This window comes from Musca domestica, unplaced genomic scaffold (assembly GCF_030504385.1).
Source record: "Musca domestica strain aabys unplaced genomic scaffold, Musca_domestica.polishedcontigs.V.1.1 24, whole genome shotgun sequence".
Taxonomy (NCBI): domain Eukaryota; kingdom Metazoa; phylum Arthropoda; class Insecta; order Diptera; family Muscidae; genus Musca; species Musca domestica.
Genome location: NW_026712272.1, coordinates 5,278,958 through 5,300,433, shown reverse-complemented (window position 1 = coordinate 5,300,433; position 21,476 = coordinate 5,278,958). Strand labels below are relative to the sequence as shown.

General features: G+C 33.9%; 1 protein-coding gene across 3 annotated transcripts in view; it reads right to left on the bottom strand.

Annotated features, from left to right (window-relative positions):
- Window positions 1-409: 409 nt before the first annotated feature.
- The window catches only part of LOC101900847 (uncharacterized), a 141,426-nt gene continuing 120,359 nt past the window's right edge, over window positions 410-21,476 (bottom strand). The window contains exons 5-11 of one of the 3 annotated variants that reach the window (XM_059123202.1): window positions 11,725-12,122; window positions 11,556-11,662; window positions 9,154-9,232; window positions 8,755-9,082; window positions 8,313-8,696; window positions 7,115-8,245; window positions 410-3,385 (exon numbers count right to left, since the gene is read on the bottom strand). In XM_059123202.1, the coding sequence (XP_058979185.1) occupies window positions 2,696-3,385; window positions 7,115-8,245; window positions 8,313-8,696; window positions 8,755-9,082; window positions 9,154-9,232; window positions 11,556-11,662; window positions 11,725-12,122 (3,117 nt within the window). In that variant the 3' untranslated portion in view covers window positions 410-2,695. Of the gene's footprint in view, window positions 3,386-6,763; window positions 8,246-8,312; window positions 8,697-8,754; window positions 9,083-9,153; window positions 9,233-11,555; window positions 11,663-11,724; window positions 12,123-21,476 lie in introns of all 3 variants that reach the window. The other 2 variants (XM_059123203.1, XR_009342356.1) reach the window with 2 other exon arrangements.

Sequence of the window (21,476 nt, the reverse complement as noted above, 5' to 3'; positions counted from 1 at the left end):
ATTTATTACTGGTTTTTATCGGGCTTTTTTGGTCGGATTATTTTAAAATGAAAATAAAATTTTTTTTCATTTTTTGCTCGACGTTTCGTTGGCTTTTTTCCAACATTATCAAGCACTTATTTATTTTAATGTTGGGCGCCACCTTCTTGTAAAACTCTAACTTTAGAATATATTTCTGCTCAATGCATATTTAGATTCAAATGCAATTGGGATTTTATATTTTAAGAAGAAAAAGCCCACAATAAACAATAATTTACCCTGGAATCTATTGAAAATCTTTAAATTTTAATTAGAATTAAAATGTCATTATTTGCAAAACGAAATAAATACCTTCCTTTATATTCTCGATTATCCAATTAAATGTATTATGTGCGTTGGGCACTACATTAACTGAGAAGCTGTAAAAAGGATTTTTTTCATTTGATACTCAGATATAGTTTGGAAAATTCGAATATTTCACATGAAGGTGGCGCCCAACATGTATTTCTAAAATGTGGTATGTTCGGTCGTGTAACGTGAAAATGCTATTTGTATTCAAACATTTCTCAGATCTTGGCTATAAAGTTCAAATATTTTACATGAAGATGGCGCCCAACTTTAAATTCTCCATATATAAATGGCGCCAATTATTTACTTAGCTGTACTTTTGGAGTCTTAGAAAATCATCTACAAAGTTCGTGCAAAGAACTGTGCTGCCACATAGTTTAAAAGTTGAATATATTTAAAGTTGGGCGCCATCTTTCGTGTGAAATTGTTGAACTTCACAGGCGAGGAACATTTTGATACCCTTTTTCTATATTTTTATACCCTCCACCTTGGAAAGGAGGCTATATTAACTTTGTCATTCCGTTTGTAACATCCGTAAATATTCGTCTTAGATCCCATAAAGTATATATATTCATAATCACCATCAAATTCTAAGTCGATTTAACGATGTCCGTCTGTCTGTTGAAATCACGATACAGCCCACATTATTTGACCTAGAGCGCCAAAATTTAGCAGAGCTATTTGCATAGTGTCTAGGATGGTTGGTAATGAAAATGAGATATATCGGTCCACGCTTTGGTATAGTCCCCATATAACGGTACCTCCCGATATTCGGTATTTTGATGATTTATGCTACATTTTTCCACGGATTTGTCTGGAAATTGGTATTTGTAGGTCATAACGGGACCCTGAGCTTGTGGCAAAACATTGCATGTATAGGTCCACGTTGTGGTATAGCCCCTATATAAAGGTACCTCCCGATATTCGGTAATTTGATGATTTTTGCAACCTTTTTTCACGGATTTGTCTGAAAATTGGTATTTGTTGGTCATAATGGGTTCCAGCTGCGGTGGCGAAACATTGCATGTATGGGTCCATGATTTGATATAGCCCCCATATAACGGTACCTCCCGATATTCGGCATTTTAATGGTTTTTGCCACATTTCTTCTAATGTTTCTTTTACCCTAAGGTGGAGGGTATTAAAAGTTTGGACCGGCCGAACTTAATGTTTTTTACTTGTTTTTAATACAATTTGCATTTTTATGAAGATGGTGATGAAGTACAACATACTACATAAATATGAAAGATCTTGACGTATAATTCCAAACTTTAATATTTTTTAAGTTTGGCGCCATCTTCATGTGAAATATTGCAACTTCACAATCGAGATCTATGAAATGAGGAATATTATAATACTCAGAATAAATATATATTCTGTTTCTGAATAGGTAGATAGATTTGTTTTATATTTCATGACTTATTCTAGACAATTTTGGAAATAAATTAAATTTTGGAATAAATAAATTAAGGGCGCCACCTACTTGGAAAATATTCTGATTTTCGAACCGATATGTAAATATCAAATGCTAAAAAGACTTTATTTATAAGCTCTTTATAAGCTAAGCTATGGACAAAATGATTTTAATGTGGAAGGACTCGAACTTTACTGTTGAATATTCCAGAAGTTGAATACATTGAGAGTTGGGCGCCACCGTCACGTGAAAAATTCGAATTTCGTAATTGATATTTATGAAATAAAGGTGGGGAATACTTTTTTAAGTTCTCTCAGCTCAGAAATACATTGGAATTCAATTTGGAAATATTGGATTCGTTTTTGGTCAAAAGATTTAGATTCATTGTAGCCACATTATTCTTAATTTGAAGATGTACCGAAAATTTGAATCAGAAAATAGGGGATAAAAAATATACATGTCCTTGACAATCGGTTGGTTTAATATAAATATTATTTCCAATTTCTTAGGTTGTCTTGATAATGTTTCTGCAATGTTTAAAGATCTTCGAACATATACCCATTGCCTTTTGCAAACAGTTATGTTTTTTTCAGATAAGTTCATGGAAGATATGATAGTCTATAATTTGGCAAAGAAATATATATTTTAATTTATGCTATGGAATGCCTTTATTATATACTAAATTAATTATCATTTTCTCACTCTCTTCGGATAAGAATATAGAAAAACTGATTTGATAGAAGAGATGTAAAGAAACCTAATTTTCTTATTTGATATTTCCCGCTCTTTCTCTCTCTCTCTCTCTCTCTCTCTCTCTCTCTCACTTTTGAAGAATTTATACAGGAGATTTACTTGCTCACCGCTCTTTTTACTTTTCTCAGCTAACTGATTGCAATCATAAGTAGACGTTTTTCGCCTCTCTTTCTCTCTCTTTTCTTCCCTCCTCTCTTTATCTTATTGATTCAACAGGGTATTGGTTACCTCGGAAAACGACAACAATGGACTGCCATCGATATTTTGTTCCAAACCACTCAAAGTGGCTGTGGCTGCACACGATGTAGCTCCCCCAGGTCCGGTGCCAATAACATAGGCATTTGTGGCATATGCCAGGGCGGCCGAAGCCGAAGGATGATGCATTACAGCTGTTGTAGTGGGATTTCTTGATTTATATGCCGAAGGATAAAGGCTACCACTGCCACCCAATGATTGCAACGCCACCCCACCCTGACCACCCAATTCCGTGGGATTATCCAATGTGGTGGATGTTATGACAATCGGTGATGCTATAATTGCCAATTGATGATAGGGAGTATGGGCCGCTGTGGTCATTGTCACTCCTGGTGATCCATTGTGATTGCTGATGATACTCGCCGGTCCATGGCCACCGTTTAGGCCGTTGATAACACTGCTTATGGCTGGCAGTTGTTGCAAAGGTGGTGAGCTACAGGAGGGTGATGAACTGGCCGAAGCAGCTGCCACTACCGCCGCCGATGCCGCAGCACTTGTTATAATGGCATTGCCACAAGTTCCTGTTCCCGCTAGGCTGGCTAACGGTTGTATATGATGGTTATATGGACTGAGTTGTAATACTTGTTGTTGTTGTTGATGTTGTGGTTGTTGTTGTGACTGTTGGCTGAGCATGATCTGTATATCGATTTGTTGATGTGTTTTTGAGGTTTCGTTTCGTTTTGGTGGGTGCGGGGAAACATTAAAAGATTTGGGGGGAAAAAAGAGATAAATATGTTAGTGTTGTTGTTATTTTTATTGAATGTTTTCGGTTTTTTTGTTAAATGTATAACTTATTAATTAAGGTGCTTTGTGCATAGAAATAAATTAAAGAAAATTTATAACAAAACTATTCGGATTTGTAGGAAATTCGCAGATCAAATGAATGTGGAATTCAGCTATAGAACTCGGGGAACAACTTTGGTTTAGTAAAAACTGCCGGATTTTTGTTGACAAGAGTTAGGTATTTATACCATGATTCCAGCATTCTCGGGGGACGGACTCGGATACAAACATTTCACACAAAATTTCGGATACCGAACCCGGCTTAGATCCGCATATGAAATGTAATGAAATACCTTTCCAAAATGCTAATCATAGCAAAATGAAGTAACTGAACTGCGATGCTTCAGTTTGAACCTGAATTTCTCTGTAAGTGTATCCAAAATAAATTACGTGAAATAAATGGCGCCCAAGCAGGATCTAGCTTTTATCTCTTAAATTAAATGTGCATAAGAAGAGAATTAAGTTAACTTTTTTATTGAAAGCGAGAGCTTCGTGGAAAATTTATTAAATTTTGCAAATGCAATGGCGCCCAATGTGGGGTTCCTAGAGAATGTCAAAGACAACTTATTTTCTTTTAACCTCTTTCTCAATTTGCAATACCTCGACAAAAGAGAAAAATCAAGAGCTTGTTTGCAAGTCTATCTGAATTCTTCAGCTTCTCTGAGGACACCTCCTAGCCTTCTGTTCATCTAAGAGACTACCAGTTTGTCAAAGAATATTTCTCGCCCCAAGACGAACACAAAATTAATATACCCTTCATAAAATGGTGGAGGGTATAAAAAGTACCCGTTTGTCGCCACTTTTTCTCTGAAACTATTGGTAAAACTTCAAATTTTTAATAGGTCCACAATCTTTATACCCTACACCACAAGGTGGTCAGGGTATTATGTCTTTGTGCATTTGTTTGTAACAGGCAAAAGGAAACGAGATAGACGCATAGTTCCTTTTGATGATCTGCATAGAATCACATTCTGAGTCGATTTATGCATGTCCGTCCGTCAGTCTGACCGTCTGTCCATGTATTCTTGTAAACAAAGCACAGTTCGCATTTATTGTTCTATCCAGATGAAATTTTGCACAAATCATTTGCTTAGCCCAAGGACGAACCCTATTGAAATTGGAGATAATCGGTCAAAATTTAGATATAGCTCCCATATATATCTTCGTCCGATTTGCCTTTTATTGTGCACCAAACGTGTAATATCAAGCCGAATGGCATGGAATTTTGCACATACAACCCGATTAGGCCTGAAAATAAGTATACCAAATTTTATCGAAATCGGTTCAGATATAGCTATAGCTCCCATATATACTGTTCATCCGATTTGTTATTTTTGTCCTCCGCAGCTGTAATATGCACTCTGTACCCACAATATTTTGGGAAATATATCAAATACAACTCAGAAATACATTTGCTAAATTTTATCGAGATCGGCTCAGATTTGGATATAGCTCCCATATATAACTTCGTCCGATTTACTTTTTATTGTCCACCAAACGTCTAATATTTGTCCAAATGGGATGGAATTTGGCATTTACGACCGAATTGAGTCTAGAAGTTAGTATGTCAAATTTGGTGAAGATCGGTTCAGATATAGCTATTCTCCCATTCATCCGATTTGTCATATTTGTTACCCACAGCCGTAATATGCACTCCGTAACAACGATATTCAGGGAAATATATCAAATACAGCTCAGAAATATCTTTGCCAAAATTTATCGAGATCGGTTCAGATTTGGATATAGCTCCCATATATATGTTTATCCGATTTCAAATTAATTGTGCACCAAATGGACAATACAACTCCGAATTTAAAAGATACATATGCTTCGGCATATTTAGTCCTTTGAACTTTAAACCATATCGTGTATGATTGAATTCTCCCATAAAATCTTTTTACTAAATTAACAAAATGGTGTAGGGTATCATAAAGTCGGCCCCGCCCGACTTTAAGACTTTTTGTACTGGTTTTTTAATGAAGAAGAGAATCCTGAAACCTGAGATCGCTAAAAATATTCTTGGAGGCAACTTTTTTATGCGGGAAATGAATTGGACAAAACATTATTTCTGTTTTTGATGATACGTTGGGAAAGACTTTGCAGTTTTGTCTAACCTTTTTTTTAACGTTTGAAGAAAGTCTGAATTTAATTATGTGTGTATGAAATGTACAGGTTGGGCGCCACTTTTTCATTGAATCTATTAGAAAGCTTCAAATTCTTTTTTTTGATCCACCAATTTTTACAATGAAAAGGAATTAATCCTGAAATCAATCAAAATATTCTTATGCCAAAAAACACACATTGGGCGCCACTTTCTTATGTATAAATCGAATACTATTATAAAGAGAGAATTGGACAAAAATGATTTTTGTATAACTTATTTTCACGTTTCAAAGTCATCCTAAATGAAAGGTTACTTAAACATTTATGCGTCCTTAAACTCCCCTACGTTGGTCGCCAAAAAGTTCTATTGCACATAAATGGATTTCGGTTTGACGATAAGTTGTGCAATCTCTTGCCATCTAGTCTTACCAATTTTCAAGTTCCAAAGCTATTCCAAATCATTTCTGTGACCCTCAATGTAACTTACAAATTCCTAAACTAGTTTCACAATTGCTTTACGTTGGGCGCCAAAATGTTGAATTGTGCATAAATCAATTTTGCTTTGATGATTAGTTGTGCGATCTCTCTATTTTCAAAGATACAAAGTTTTCCCACACCAAATCTGTGAACACTTGCGAATTTCCAAGCTGGTTTCTCAAATGCCACACGTTAGGCGCCAAAAAGTTGTTGTTGAATTTTAGTTTGATGATAAAAAAATTACAATCTCTTGCCGTCCAGGCTAACCATTCTACTTTCAATTAGGGATACTCAAAGTCATTTGCGAACTCGTTTCACAATTGCTTGCTTTACGTTGGGCGCCAAAAAGTTTTATTGCGCACAAATGAATTTCTGTTTGATGATTAGTTGGGCGATCTCTTGCCAACATGTCTAGCCTATTTTTATGTTCTAAAATCAAACAAAAGCTGAGGCAATCAACGTAGTAAAACTTCCTAAGAGGTCATTCTCACATTTTCAATTTGGTTTGCTGATAAATTGTACAACATTGTATTATATTTCCGAATATATTTTTCTCTAAACTAGTGTTGCCAACTACCAATTACTTATCTATACATAAATAAAGAGAGAGAGAGAGAGAGAGAGAGAAGATTGAACTAATTAGGTACACACCCGTTACTGTTTCTGTTTGAAGTTGGTGTTGGTATTGGTGTCAGGTCAGGTCAGGTCGTACAACAGAACAAAGAATTAATTTTCTACTAGAGAACAACAGAAAGTGGTACAACAACGGAACTACTGAGTGCTGCTACTTATGTGTGGTGGTAGTGGTGCTGGTGGTTGGGTGGCAAGTGCTGATGGTGGTAGAACTGGTGGTGGTGCCGCCGTTGAAATGCTGCTACCGGCTGCGTGCAGTGAATGATGGGCAGCCGAATGTGGATGATGAGAATGGTGGTGGTGGTGGTGCGGATGATAGGAGAAATACTGTGAGGCATATTGGCTGGCATATGATGCTGGACTCCATACCTCACTGCCATTGGTTGCAGCAGCAGTGGTTGGCAGGGTGGCTGCACTATTGCTGGCGGCTGAACCTGCGGCATGGTGGTGATGATGATTAATGGGGTGGGGATGGTGGGAACCATGCGTTGCATGATGATGATGATGGTGGTGGTGATGGGCCGAGTGATGCTGGGCAGGATGATGATGCTGGTCATGGGGTGAAACTGCCGCTGAGCTGTGACTTTGAGAGGGTTGCTGGGAATGCACATGCGTTGTGGCGCCATGATTCGCATGGTGGTGGTGATGATGTAGAGCCGAATGGTGATGATGATGATGCTGTTGGGGGGAGGTGTGATGTAAATGTGTGTGGCTATTGCTTGGGTGTTGGTGCATGGCCGTAGCTGAAGAGGAGACTGAAGAAGATCCAGCCAAAATGCTTGTTTCACTCAATGTTGTTTGTGCGGGTGGTGCAGGTGCATGCGGTGGTGGGGGTGGAGCTTGTGCTCCGGCTGTTGTTGAGGCTACTTTGGAGTGTATTGTGTTGTTGTTGCTGTTGCTGTTGTGATGTGCTGTTGGTGTTGCAGACGAAAGAGTTTCAGCCACCGTATTGTTATGGGCCAGCGTTGAGCCACCGCTTGCTGTTCCACCCGAACTACTCCCACTGCTGCTCAAACGATGCTGCGGCGATGTTGTGTGCGATGATGCCGAATAGAGTCCTGAATCGTCATGATGCATTTGATAGCTATCCGGAGTGGAAGCACTTTTATGATTATCCTTGCCATTCCATTTGGCAGAAGTCTCTGTGTCATTGGCATAGCTGAGACCATTCGAGAGCGGTGTTGTTTGGGGAGAACGTTCCGTGTTGCTGGACAAATGACGATTTGCAGTAGAGGTTGTTGTGGAAGCATTGAGGGTATTGATGGGTATGCCACTGGACTGTGAACCCCACATGAGGACAGTTTGTCGTTCATATTGATCCTGGGAGGCCATTTCAACTTTGGGTGTAATAACAGCCGGGCCGGCATTGGCCGTTGAGCCGCCATGGGGATTATTGAGATTATTGACAATGCTACCGGCCACCGGGGAGGGACCATTCGAAGAACAGGAGACCACCTCCATGACATGGGGAGAAGACTTTGGCGTTTTCAAAGGAACTTGCTGAAAGAATGGGAGAAAGTAAAATTTAAATATTCCTCCTCCATTTGGTTAAAGATTGACTCCTTACCTGTGGCGTCGATGTGGGACTACCATAACCACTGCTATAGCCACTGTAGTATTTCCCAGTTTCCTGCCATTTTTCCTCCTTGGAGGTTATGGCATAACCATCATAGGAAAGGAAACCATTGGCAGCCACATAGGCCGAAGCTGGCGCAGCCGAATGATGATAGTCGGCATAGTACCCTCCCACACCCTGCAAACGATACTGATGGAAGAGATTCTCAGTGACAGGATAGAAATTTGTGGAATGCACTGAGGTGCCCATATAAATATTATCTGCCGCTGTGGCATATGGCGAGGTCGTATACATGGGATTTAAATTGGAATAGGCAGCAGCCACGGCGGCAGCCGGATCTGGAAGATATTCGACAACGGGGGCAGGGGATGTGACCTACAAATATAAAAATCTGAAGAAATGTTCCTTTTTTAAAGGGGTTCGGGAATCTCACCTGTCCCAATGGGGAACCCTGTTGATTTTGTTGTTGCATTTTACGTTTTGAACGACAGGTGGATAGAAAATCTCTCAGCTGGGTCTTGTAGCGACGATTGGGTCGCGTTGGTGTCACTGGAGGTGGCAGGGAATTCGGTGAACCACTTGGTGGCACCACCAGTTGATCTGCCTCCGAAAAGTAGGTGGACGCCAGACCGGTATCCAAATAGCTAACCTTGAAATCCATTGTTCTCTTGCCCAACAAATCGAAACCCTCCTCGTCCATTAGCACACGATGGGTGCAAATGACAAAATCGGGTTTGGAATTTTTATAGACCAGACGGGAACTGTGAGAAGGGAGGGGGAGTCAATTAGAAATCTATACGACATTTTACTTTTTTTTAGTCGAGGAGCTTACCTGGTTTGCAGCCACTGCCATTCACCATCCTTCTTTTGGTAACGGTAGGCAATCATGCCAGAAGCACCAGTTTTGAGAACTGCAATGAATGAGAGAACATTTAATACTACGAATATAAAAATAAAAATATATACGTGATCGAGAGAAGTTTCCGCAAGAGGAAAATGGAGCACGATCAAGAAGGAATACCATAATCAGTTGTGTTTAGGTTGGGCGCCAGTTGGCGAAAATAATTAACTTTCGGATTGATAATAAGTTGTACCATTTTTGTCTAACTTTTAGCTAGAGTTCCCTAGGAAAATACATCTAAAGATGATATTCTTTATGGGAGAATTTGAGAAGGTGACCCCTTCCAAGGAAAGACCTATGGGCGAATTACTCTGGAGACTTTCTGGAGATATCCTCAGACTATTTTCCAAGGAAAACAATTGAGGTTGTCTTGTAGAGACCTTGCTTAGTGTAAAAGTTCGAGGTGTAATCTTTTCGAGACCCCCTTTCAGGGGAAAAAAGTGGTCCTCCGAAAACCGTCTATAGGGAAACATCTCTAGCTTTCTCTAGGAAAAGGCTTCTACAGGTGGTGTTGTAGAAATCTTCTATATAGGTGCATTTGTGAAGCTGTACCCTGCCATGGGCAAGGTCTTTTGGAGAATTTCTGGAGACTTTCTCCAGCAATTCATATATGTGGTCCTCCATAGACTCTATCTAGAGCGAGACTCCTTGAAATGGAGATTTTTTCCAAGAGAAAAGATCTTGAGACCGTCTTATAGAGGCCTTGCTTGGAGTAAAAGTTCGAGTTCTAATCTTCTCAAGATCTCGCTTCAGGGGAAGATCCTTGAGAAAAGTTGTCTTCTGGAAAACCTCAATTGGGGAACATATCAAGAGTTCCCTAGGAAAAGGCTTCTACTTTGGAATTGGTCTTCTGGAGATTTTGTCCAAAAAAGGAACTTGAGGTTGTCTTGTAGAGAGGTGTAGTCTTCTCGAGAGGTGTACACCTCTAGAGTTCCCTGGGATAAGACTTCAGCAGATGGTGTTGTAAAAATCTTCTCTAAGGGAGAGTTTGAGGAGGTAATCCCACCTCTACACCTCTATAGTTCCAGGAAAATACTAGGGTCTACCTACAATTTCTAATTTAGCTCTTTCATAAACTCTATCTAGGGCAAGACGCCTATGGATGGTCTTGTGGAGAATTTATTTACTTGAAAGTTCCAGAGGTGGTTTTCTAGGGACATCCTCTGGAGAAAGTCCTTTGGAATTGGTATTCTGGAGACTTTGTCCATGGGAAAAAGGTCTTGAGTTAGCTTATAGAGACCTTGCTTAGAGCAGAAGTTGACCGTGTAATCTTCTCGCGACCCTCCCTCAAGGGGAAATTCCTGAGATGATTCTATAGGTATTTTAGCCAAGAGGGTTTTCCTTTTTGGGGGTAGAATTCGAGAAGTATTCTTTTGGAGACTTTCTCCATCGGAAAAGTTAAAGAGGCAATATTTTGGAGACATCTCTCCAAGCTCCAACGGCGTTATAATTGGTGTTTTTTTAAATATTTTCCCTCGAAGAGGTGACCTTCTCGAAGAGAAAATTTGGAGAGTGAATCTTTTGGAGACTTTTCTGGGTTTTCCACCAGAATGCTAATTCTATCCATGGACAGCCGTTTGAGAGGTGTCAATTTTTTATATATGGAATATCTTTAGTGCGCCATCTACCTAGGGAAAACTTATATGCATAGAATAGCACCAACAGAAGATCTTTAAAAGAGGACTTCTATCCATAGAAAAATTCTAGAGGGGCCTTGAGAGGGGTTTCTTTATGAAAAAGTCTTCTTGAGGTAGTTTTCTCTCTATAGATGAGTCATCTAATTGCAAAAGATCTCGTCGGAACAATATTTTTCTATAGAAGGCCTCAAGATAGGGTCCTTTAGCTATTGACCGATTCTTGCTTCCGAGGTAATCTTCACCCAACAGAAGGCCTTTTAGGGGACCTTCTATCCGCAATAGACCTCTTGAAAAGCTTTCTCCATATAGAAGACCTCTTAACTGGTTTCCGAGGGAAACTTCTACCAATAGAATACCTTTTGAGGGGCCTTCTATCCAAGTAGACCTCTTGAGAAGCTTTCTCCATATAGTAGACCTCTTATGTGGCTTTTTATATAAATAGATCTAAAGGGGACCTTTTCCGCTGAAATCTTCCTAAGGGAGCCGTAGAATGATAATCTGTCTGCAATATAGTTCTTTATTGAGTCTTTTATGCCTTAACGGGCCTTAGAAAAGATCTTATATCAGTAGGAGAAACCCTATGGGGTTTCTTTTCTGTCGGAGGCCCCTTTAAATTTCTTAAGTCTGCAGGTGATTTTCTGATTGCTTTTTTTCGGAGAATTTCTTCCGACTTTAGAAAAAAATACTTTTACTTACGTTCCTGATGGGCACTAGCCACATAGGCCAGATCATCGTAATGCACCAAATCATAACCACCCATATTGACTAGTTCAGCATCGGAGTAACCCAAAATGTGTTTGCCTCTGTAAAAAATCAGTTTCGATTAGTATTATTTCCATAAATTCCAGGACTCCATATAACTTACCTCTGATCCATCGACACCAATGAGAAATCCAACTTATGTTTCGATTTAAACATATTCTCTTTGTGTGGTATCTCCAGCAGGCTGGGTGGTCCAAATGGTGTGCAGTAGGCAAATAGCGCCAATGGAGGTTCTTCGGTTTTACGATTCTGGCCATGCAGGATTTTGATACGCCCCCGAATATCTAGACGCAAGAAACCCGATGTATTATCCAGTAGGCAACGAAATCGTACCGTAAAACTTCGCTCCAAATAGAGAGCCTTATCCGGCGTTAGGGTCTCAGCCAGTTGCATGCTGGACATATCTGCGGGCAGGAAGGAGTTCCATAACAATTGACGTTGTAGCTCTTCACGATCTTCGGAATGTACCAGTTCGTAGACGGACTGGTGGACAATGTCAGACTGAAATGAAAGGAGAAGGAGGGGAGAAGAGAGAGGAGAATTAAAACGAATTTGCAATTAAAACAAGTGCAAGTGTTATGTGTGGCAGTAGGGGTTAGTGACCTATGCATTGGGAACACCTTTTGGCGTCTGGCCTTATTGTTGTTGTTGTGTTTGTTTTTCTTGATCACCTTTATTGATTTTTTGTATTTGTTTTATTTTTTATTTTTTCTTTTTGGGTTACGTTTATAAATCATTGCTAAACTTAAATTGAAATTTCATTTCATTTGTTTTTTGGGGATCTCCTCTTTTGTTTGGAGTGGCTTGAGGTCTTATTCTCACTGCACTCTACAGGTAGCCACCGAAAAATTGAGATATAAATTTGTAAGAAGGAGGTCTCATGTTGATCGCTGCACAGAGCAGGGGAGGGTAGTTTAAGGAGATTTAAAGAGGAATGCTGACGAATTTTGCGAATAGGCGAAAAAGGCTTTAATGGACTCTATAAATGTTCATTTTCTCAAAATTTATATTTTTTAGAAAAATATGTAAACGTAGATTTTTTAAATAAAAAATATTTTTAAAGTCGAAAAATATGTGGGCTTTTTAAAAATATTTTTGAAGATCGAAATATAAACGTGGATTTTTTAAAAATATTTTTTCAAGTTCCAAATATAAACGTGGATTTTTTAAAAATATTTTTTCAAGTTCCAAATATAAACGTGGATTTTTTAAAAATATTTTTTCAAGTTCCAAATATAAACGTGGATTTTTTAAAAATATTTTTTCAAGTTCCAAATATAAACGTGGATTTTTTAAAAATATTTTTTCAAGTTCCAAATATAAACGTGGATTTTTTAAAAATATTTTTTCAAGTTCCAAATATAAACGTGGATTTTTTAAAAATATTTTTTCAAGTTCCAAATATAAACGTGGATTTTTTAAAAATATTTTTTCAAGTTCCAAATATAAACGTGGATTTTTAAAAATATTTTTTCAAGTACCAAATATAAACGTGGATTTTTTAAAAACATTTTTTCAAGTTCCAAATATAAACGTGGATTTTTTAAAAATATTTTTTCAAGTTCCAAATATAAACGTGAATTTTTTAAAAATATTTTTTCAAGTTCCAAATATAAACGGGGATTTTTTAAAAATATTTTTCAAGTTCCAAATATAAACGGGGATTTTTTAAAAAATATTTTTTCAAATTCCAAACATAAACGTGGATTTATAAAAAATATTTAAAAATATTTTTTCAAGTTCCAAATATAAACGGGGATTTTTTAAAAATATTTTTCAAGTTCCAAATATAAACGGGGATTTTTTAAAAAATATTTTTTCAAATTCCAGACATAAATGTGGATTTATAAAAAATATTTAAAAATATTTTTTCAAGTTCCAAATATAAACGGGGATTTTTTAAAAATATTTTTCAAGTTCCAAATATAAACGGGGATTTTTTAAAAAATATGTTTTCAAATTCCAAACATAAACGTGGATTTATAAAAAATATTTAAAAATATTTTTTCAAGTTCCAAATATAAACGGGGATTTTTTAAAAATATTTTTCAAGTTCCAAATATAAACGGGGATTTTTAAAAAATATTTTTTCAAGTTCCAAATAAAAACGTGGGGTTTTTAAAAATATTTTTTCAAGTTCCAAATATAAACGGGGACTTTTTAAAAATATTTTTCAAGTTCCAAATATAAACGGGGATTTTTTAAAAAATATTTTTTCAGGTTCCAAAAATAAAAGTGGATTTTTTAAAAATATTTTTTCAAGTTCCAAATAAAAATGTGGATTTTTTAAAAATATTTTTTCAAGTTCCAAATATAAACGTGGATATTTTAAAAATATTTTTTGAAGGTCGAAATATAAACGTGGATTTTTTAAAAATATTTTTTCAAGTTCCAAAAATAAACGTGGATTTTTTAAAAATATTTTTTCAAGTTCCAAATAAAAACGTGGATTTTTTAAAATTTTTTTTGAAGGTCGAAATATAAACGTGGATTTTTTTAAAATATTTTTTCAAGTTCCAAATAAAAACGTGGATTTTTTTAAAAAATATTTTTTCAAGTTCCAAATATAAATGTGGATTTTTTAAAAATATTTTTTCAAGTTCCATATATAAACGTGGATTTTTTAAAAATATTTTTTCAAGTTCCAAATATAAACGTGGATTTTTGAAAAATATTTTTTCAAGTTCCAAATATAAACGTGGATTTTTTAAAAATATTTTTTAAAGTTCCAAAAATAAACGTGGATTTTTAAAAAATATTTTTTCAAGTTCCAAATAAAAACGTGGGGTTTTTAAAAATATTTTTTCAAGTTCCAAATATAAACGGGGATTTTTTAAAAATATTTTTCAAGTTCCAAATATAAACGGGGATTTTTTAAAAAATATTTTTTCAGTTTCCAAAAATAAAAGTGGATTTTTTAAAAATATTTTTTCAAGTTCCAAATAAAAATGTGGATTTTTTAAAAATATTTTTTCAAGTTCCAAATATAAACGTGGATATTTTAAAAATATTTTTTGAAGGTCGAAATATAAACGTGGATTTTTTAAAAATATTTTTTCAAGTTCCAAAAATAAACGTGGATTTTTTAAAAATATTTTTTCAAGTTCCAAATAAAAACGTGGATTTTTTAAAATTTTTTTTGAAGGTCGAAATATAAACGTGGATTTTTTTAAAATATTTTTTCAAGTTCCAAATAAAAACGTGGATTTTTTTAAAAAATATTTTTTCAAGTTCCAAATATAAATGTGGATTTTTTAAAAATATTTTTTCAAGTTCCATATATAAACGTGGATTTTTTAAAAATATTTTTTCAAGTTCCAAATATAAACGTGGATTTTTGAAAAATATTTTTTCAAGTTCCAAATATAAACGTGGATTTTTTAAAAATATTTTTTAAAGTTCCAAAAATAAACGTGGATTTTTTAAAAATATTTTTTGAAGTTCCAAAAATAAACGTGGATTTTTTAAAAATATTTATTCAAGTTCCAAATATAAACGTGGATTTTTTAAAAATATTTTTTCAAGTTCCAAATATAAACGTGGATTTATTAAAAGTATTTTTTCAAGTTCCAAATATAAACGTGGATTTTTTAAAAATATTTAAAAATATTTTTTCAAGTTCCAAATATAAACGTGGATTTTTTAAAAATATTTAAAAATATTTTTTCAAGTTCCAAATATAAACGTGGATTTTTTAAAAATATTTAAAAATATTTTTTCAAGTTCCAAATATAAACGTGGATTTTTTTAAAATATTTAAAAATATTTTTTCAAGTTCCAAATATAAACGTGGATTTTTTAAAAATATTTAAAAATATTTTTTCAAGTTCCAAATATAAACGTGGATTTTTTAAAAATATTTAAAAATATTTTTTCAAGTTCCAAATATAAACGTGGATTTTTTAAAAATATTTAAAAATATTTTTTCAAGTTCCAAATATAAACGTGGATTTTTTAAAAATATTTAAAAATATTTTTTCAAGTTCCAAATATAAACGTGGATTTTTTAAAAATATTTAAAAATATTTTTTCAAGTTCCAAATATAAACGTGGATTTTTTAAAAATATTTAAAAATATTTTTTCAAGTTCCAAATATAAACGTGGATTTTTTAAAAATATTTAAAAATATTTTTTCAAGTTCCAAATATAAACGTGGATTTTTTAAAAATATTTAAAAATATTTTTTCAAGTTCCAAATATAAACGTGGATTTTTTAAAAATATTTAAAAATATTTTTTCAAGTTCCAAATATAAACGTGGATTTTTTAAAAATATTTAAAAATATTTTTCCATGGTCTATCGACTAACGTGTACACGTTGTAGGGTACTCCTAATAATTTCTTCATTAACCCAAGAGAACATTTACACATCTTCACCCCAGCCTTGCCAATCCTCTGACCCTCCTCTCGTCTCCTCCTTTTAGTACATTCCTCCAAATGCAATTAGTTGTACTTTATTCAAACCACATCCAAAGGCAACATTACCCTTCCCAGCTATCATCTATGACTCCTAACCAAAGAAATTGCTTGGTTGGTTAATCGGCAATGCCTTGTTTTCGGTTGGTGTTAAAGTTTTTCTTCTATTTTTCTTTGTTGTTTTTGCATTGCTCTGCTCTAAAAAGCAACAAGAACAACAACAGCAGCAACAATAAATACTTGAACACAACATTTTTAATTGAGATACCAAAGTGGGCGTAACTATTTTTGCCGTTTTACACATTTACAACTACAAGAAAGGCAGCAGCAACAAAAACAACAACTGCAACAACATCTTTTAAAGTTTGAAAAAGTTTTCGAAGAAGAAGATACGAATTGAATGGTATTGTGAAACAAACCGAACAGACGAAGTAGTAGAGGAGGAAGCAAAAGTAGTGGTGGGTATGTCTGTTTGTCAGTTTGCGAATGCTATGTCTCTATCTGCGGATCTTTTGTGGATAAAGAGAGAGGGGGCAGAAACGAGTGCAGCGATGGGGGACTAAAGCAGATGCAGAGCTCATATGTGCCGTCCACTAAATCTACAACACGTTCCAATACAAAATATCTGCAGTGGAGTATTCTTGTTATTGTTGTTGTTGCAATTGAAACAATAAAAATCTTGGCGAAGATGTACTCCAAATTCGGGGGATCAAATAGGGGAGTTTGGAAGAGATTCTAAACCAACATGTGCTGCAGATGATTTTGGAACGCCACTGCTGCCGCTGTGGTAGAATGTGACTGGAAGCCAGAACTGCTGCCATTGTGGCTGCACTTTTTCCTCTTCGTTATGTTTGTTCTGTCCTGATATTGGTGTAGGACACCATCCAAACCTTCGAGAATTGTTGGATTATTTGTGATAATGTTAAGAATGATGATGATGACCACGACGATGATATGTATGCATGTAATATTAGTTAACGTTAAACAAACAACACCGACACGGGTAATATAGGTCCAACTCTCATCGGTGATGAGAAGTAAGTGACCCAATGGGAAATTTTAGGGGAGATATTAGAAAAACAATAAGGGAATAAAAAACCGGGGATTTTTAGAAAAATGTGGTTCCAAGGGCCAAATAATAAGGTGGATTTAAAAAAATTATTTTTTTAAGGAACATATCTAAACGTGGATTAAAAAAAGCCTTTTTCAAGGAAAGGTTTTAAATCTGAATTTAAAATCAGTGTTTTTTCAAATCCCAAAAAACAAAAAAATTTAAGGATCAAATTTAAACGTGGATTATATTTTGTAGGATCGGTTGCAAACCGGAATTTAAAATGAAATACAAGCACCAGCTGTAAATTAGTTAAAAATAAGAACAACTAAAAAATTATATGTCGGGTTTAAAAAATCCACGTTTATATTTGGACATTCAAAAAATATGTTTTAAAAATCCTCGTTGATATTTGGACCTTCAAAAATATTTTTAAAAAATCCACGTTTATATTTCGTACCTCAAAAAATATTTTTAAAAAATATGTTTATATGTCGACCTTCAAAAAATCTACGTTTATATTTCGACCCTAAAAAAATATTTTTAAAAAATCCACGTTTATATTTGGAAATTCAAAAAATATGTTTTAAAAATTCTCGGTTATATTTGGACCTTCAAAAAATATTTTTAAAAAATCCACGTTTATATTTGGACATTCAAAAAATATGTTTTAAAAATTTTCGTTTATATTTGGACCTTCAAAAAATATTTTTAAAAAATCCACGTTCATATTTTGACCTTCAAAAAATATTTTTAAAAAATCCACGTTCATATTTTGACCTTCAAAAAATATTTTTAAAAAATCCACGTTATTATTTGGCCTTCAAAAAATATTTTTAAAAAACCCACGTTCATATTTTGACCTTCAAAAAATATTTTTAAAAAATCCACGTTCATATTTTGACCTTCAAAAATATTTTTAAAAAATCCACGTTATTATTTGGCCTTCAAAAAATATTTTTAAAAAACCCACGTTCATATTTTGACCTTCAAAAAATATTTTTAAAAAATCCACGTTCATATTTTGACCTTCAAAATTTTTTTTTAAAAAATCCACGTTATTATTTGACCTTCAAAAAATATTTTTAAAAAATCCACGTTCATATTTTGACCTTCAAAAAATATTTTTAAGAAATCCACGTTTGTAATTTGACCTTCAAAAAATATTTTTAAGAAATCCACGTTTGTAATTTGACCTTCAAAAAATATTTTTAAGAAATCCACGTTTGTAATTTGACCTTCAAAAAAAAATTTTAAAAAATCCACGTTTGTAATTTGACCTTCAAAAAAAATTTTAAAAAATCCACGTTTATATTTCGACCATCAAAAAATATTTTTAAAAATTTTCGTTTATATTTGGACCCTCAAAAATATTTTTAAAAAATCTACGTTTATATTTCGTACCTCAAAAAATATTTTTAAAAAATATACGTTTATATGTCGACCTTCAAAAAATATTTTTTAAAAATCCACGTTAATATTTCGACTTTCAAAAAATATTTTTTAAAAATCCACGTTAATATTTCGACTTTCAAAAAGTATTTTTTAAAAATCCACATTTATATTTCAACCTTCAAAAATATTTTTCAAAAATTCACGTTTATATTTAGACCATCCAAAAATATTTCTAAAAACGTCCCGTTTATATTTCGCCCATCCAAAATTTTTTTTAAAAAATCCACATTTATATTTGGACCTGTGCTTGAAATCTGAAATTTGGTATTAGGGTCGCTGTTCATGTGTAGTCTGGAGATATGGAGGTAATATCGGAAATGTGTACTATAATTGTACGAAAAGTACTCAATGGTACTATATTTTTTACTATATTTGGTATTGGGAGAAGGAATAGAGATAAAATCCTGCATTTTTTATACAATATTTTTTGGTGATCAATAATCGTGATTTTTTAAAGAATATTTTCCTAGGACCAAAGGGTCACTAATCGCGGATTTAAAAAAAATCCGAGGACCAAAGGATTAATAATAAAAAATATTTTTCAAGGACCAAAGGATCAATAATCGTTGATTTTTTAAAGAAAGGATGAATAATCACGGATTTTTTTAAAGAATATTTTCAGAGGACAAAAGTTTCAATATTCATGGATTTTTGAAGAATATTTTTGAAGGGCCGAACGATCAATAATAACGAATATTTTTCAAGGTCCATAGGATTAATAACCCTGGATTTTTTTAAGAATATTTTTCAAGGACCAAAGTAACCGTGGATTTTTTAAGAATATTTTTCAAGGACCAAAGGATTAAGAATCGTGGATTTTTTAACGAATATTCTTCAAGGACCAAAGGATCAATAACCATGGATTTTTTAAGAATATTTTTTAAGGACCAAAGATAATAACCGTGGATTTTTTAAAGAATATTTTTAAGGACCAAACGATCAATAATCGTGGAATTTTTAAAGAATATTCTTCAAGGACCGAAGGATGAATATTAAAAAATATTTTTCAAGGTCCAAAAGAATTAATAACCATGGATTTTTTTAGGAATATTTTTCAAAGACCAAAGTATCAATAACCGTGGATTTTTTAAAGAATATTCTTCAAGGACCAAAGGATTAATAATCGTGGATTTTTTAAAGAATATTCTTCAAGTGCCAGAGGATTAATAATTGTATAACAAAGGATTCATAATCGTGGATTTTTAAATTATATTCTTCAAGGACCAACGGATTAATAATCGTGGATTTTTTAAAAATACCTTTCAAGGACCAAAGGATCAATAACCGTGGATTTTTTAAAGAATATTTTTCAAAGACGAAAGGATCAATAACCGTGGATTTTTTAAGAATATTTTTCAAGGACCAAAGGATTAAGAATTGTGGATTTTTTAAAGAATATTCTTCAAGGACCAGAGGATTAATAATCGTATATTTTTTAAAGAATATTCTTCAAGGACCAACGGATTAATAATCGTAAATTTTTTAAAAAATATTTTTCAAGAACCAACGGATTAATAATCGTAAATTTTTTAAAAAATATTTTTCAAGAACCAACGGATTAATAATCGTGGATTTTTTAAAAAATATTTTTCAAGGACCAAAAGATTAATAATCGTGGATTTTTTTTCGAGGACCATACGATTAATAATCGTGGATTTTTTTAAAAAAAATCCTTCAAGGACGAAAGGATGAATAATCACGGATTTTTAAGAATATTTTCAGAGAACAAAATGGTCAATATTTTTTTAGAATATTTTTGAGGGGCCAATGGATCAATAATAGTGGATTTTTAAAGAAAATCTTTCAAGCACCAAAGGATCAATGGCCGTCGAATTTTTATAGAATATTTTTCAAGGACCAAAGATGCATATTCTTCTAGGACCCAAGGATCAATAAAAGATTTTTTTAATTCAAGAATCAAAGGATAATTAATCGTGTTTTTTAACGAATATTTTTCAAGTCCCAAAGGATGAATAATCATGGACTTTCAAAAAAATATTTTTAACGACCAAAAGATCAATAATCATGAATTTGTGCAGAATTATTTCCAAGGATCAACCTTCCAATAACCCTGGATTTTCAAAGAAGGATTTTCAGGTATCAAGTGGCTAATAATCTTGGATTTTTAAACGATTTTTTTCAAAGGACCAACATAGGCTCCTTTAAGGACTACTTTGAAATTCCAACAGGCCAATAACAGTGTATTTTTAAAGACCATTTCTTTAAGGATCATAAGATAAAAATTCTAGGATTTCAACTTTTTTTCAGGGAAGGATTTGATTTGTCCTCCATAAAAAGGAGTTAGATGGTCTACAATTGGAAAAAAAACTGTTCTATAAAAAATCCCACTTGTCTTCCCTCATTTTTTCCCACCGACCCTCATTTTCTCCGCTCTGCTTCTTTCTTGTACTCCAATAATTTTCAAATCTAAAACAAGTTAATAATATTGTATGTTGTATGTAAATAATAAAAACAAACAAATGGACAGACAGACAAAGAAACATACCGACAAACACACCGCTATATGACCACAAGCATAACATGGACATAGCTGCCGTATGGTCATCAATATCATTGGGAGCAGTTTGCCAGTGCCACACCAAAGACAAGGGAAGCCAACTGGAGCTAAATGTGATCGCCTTGGCTTGGCACAGTGATCATGGCAGAGCACACAGCATATGAGCGGGTCTGAAAAGGTGCAATGGAAAGACTGAGAGACAGACAGACAGACAGACAGACAAATATTTAGGCGGCAAACAGTGATTGTGCTGCGATTGCGCAATACTCCCGCTGTATTGAATTCGAACTGATTTATTATTTATTGCTGGCCAATAACAACAACGTAAACAAACAAACCAGCGATCAGGGAAGATACATGGATGATAGCAAGCGGATATTGAGTTAAAATGGGTTAAGTCCAGGGAGAGAAAAAA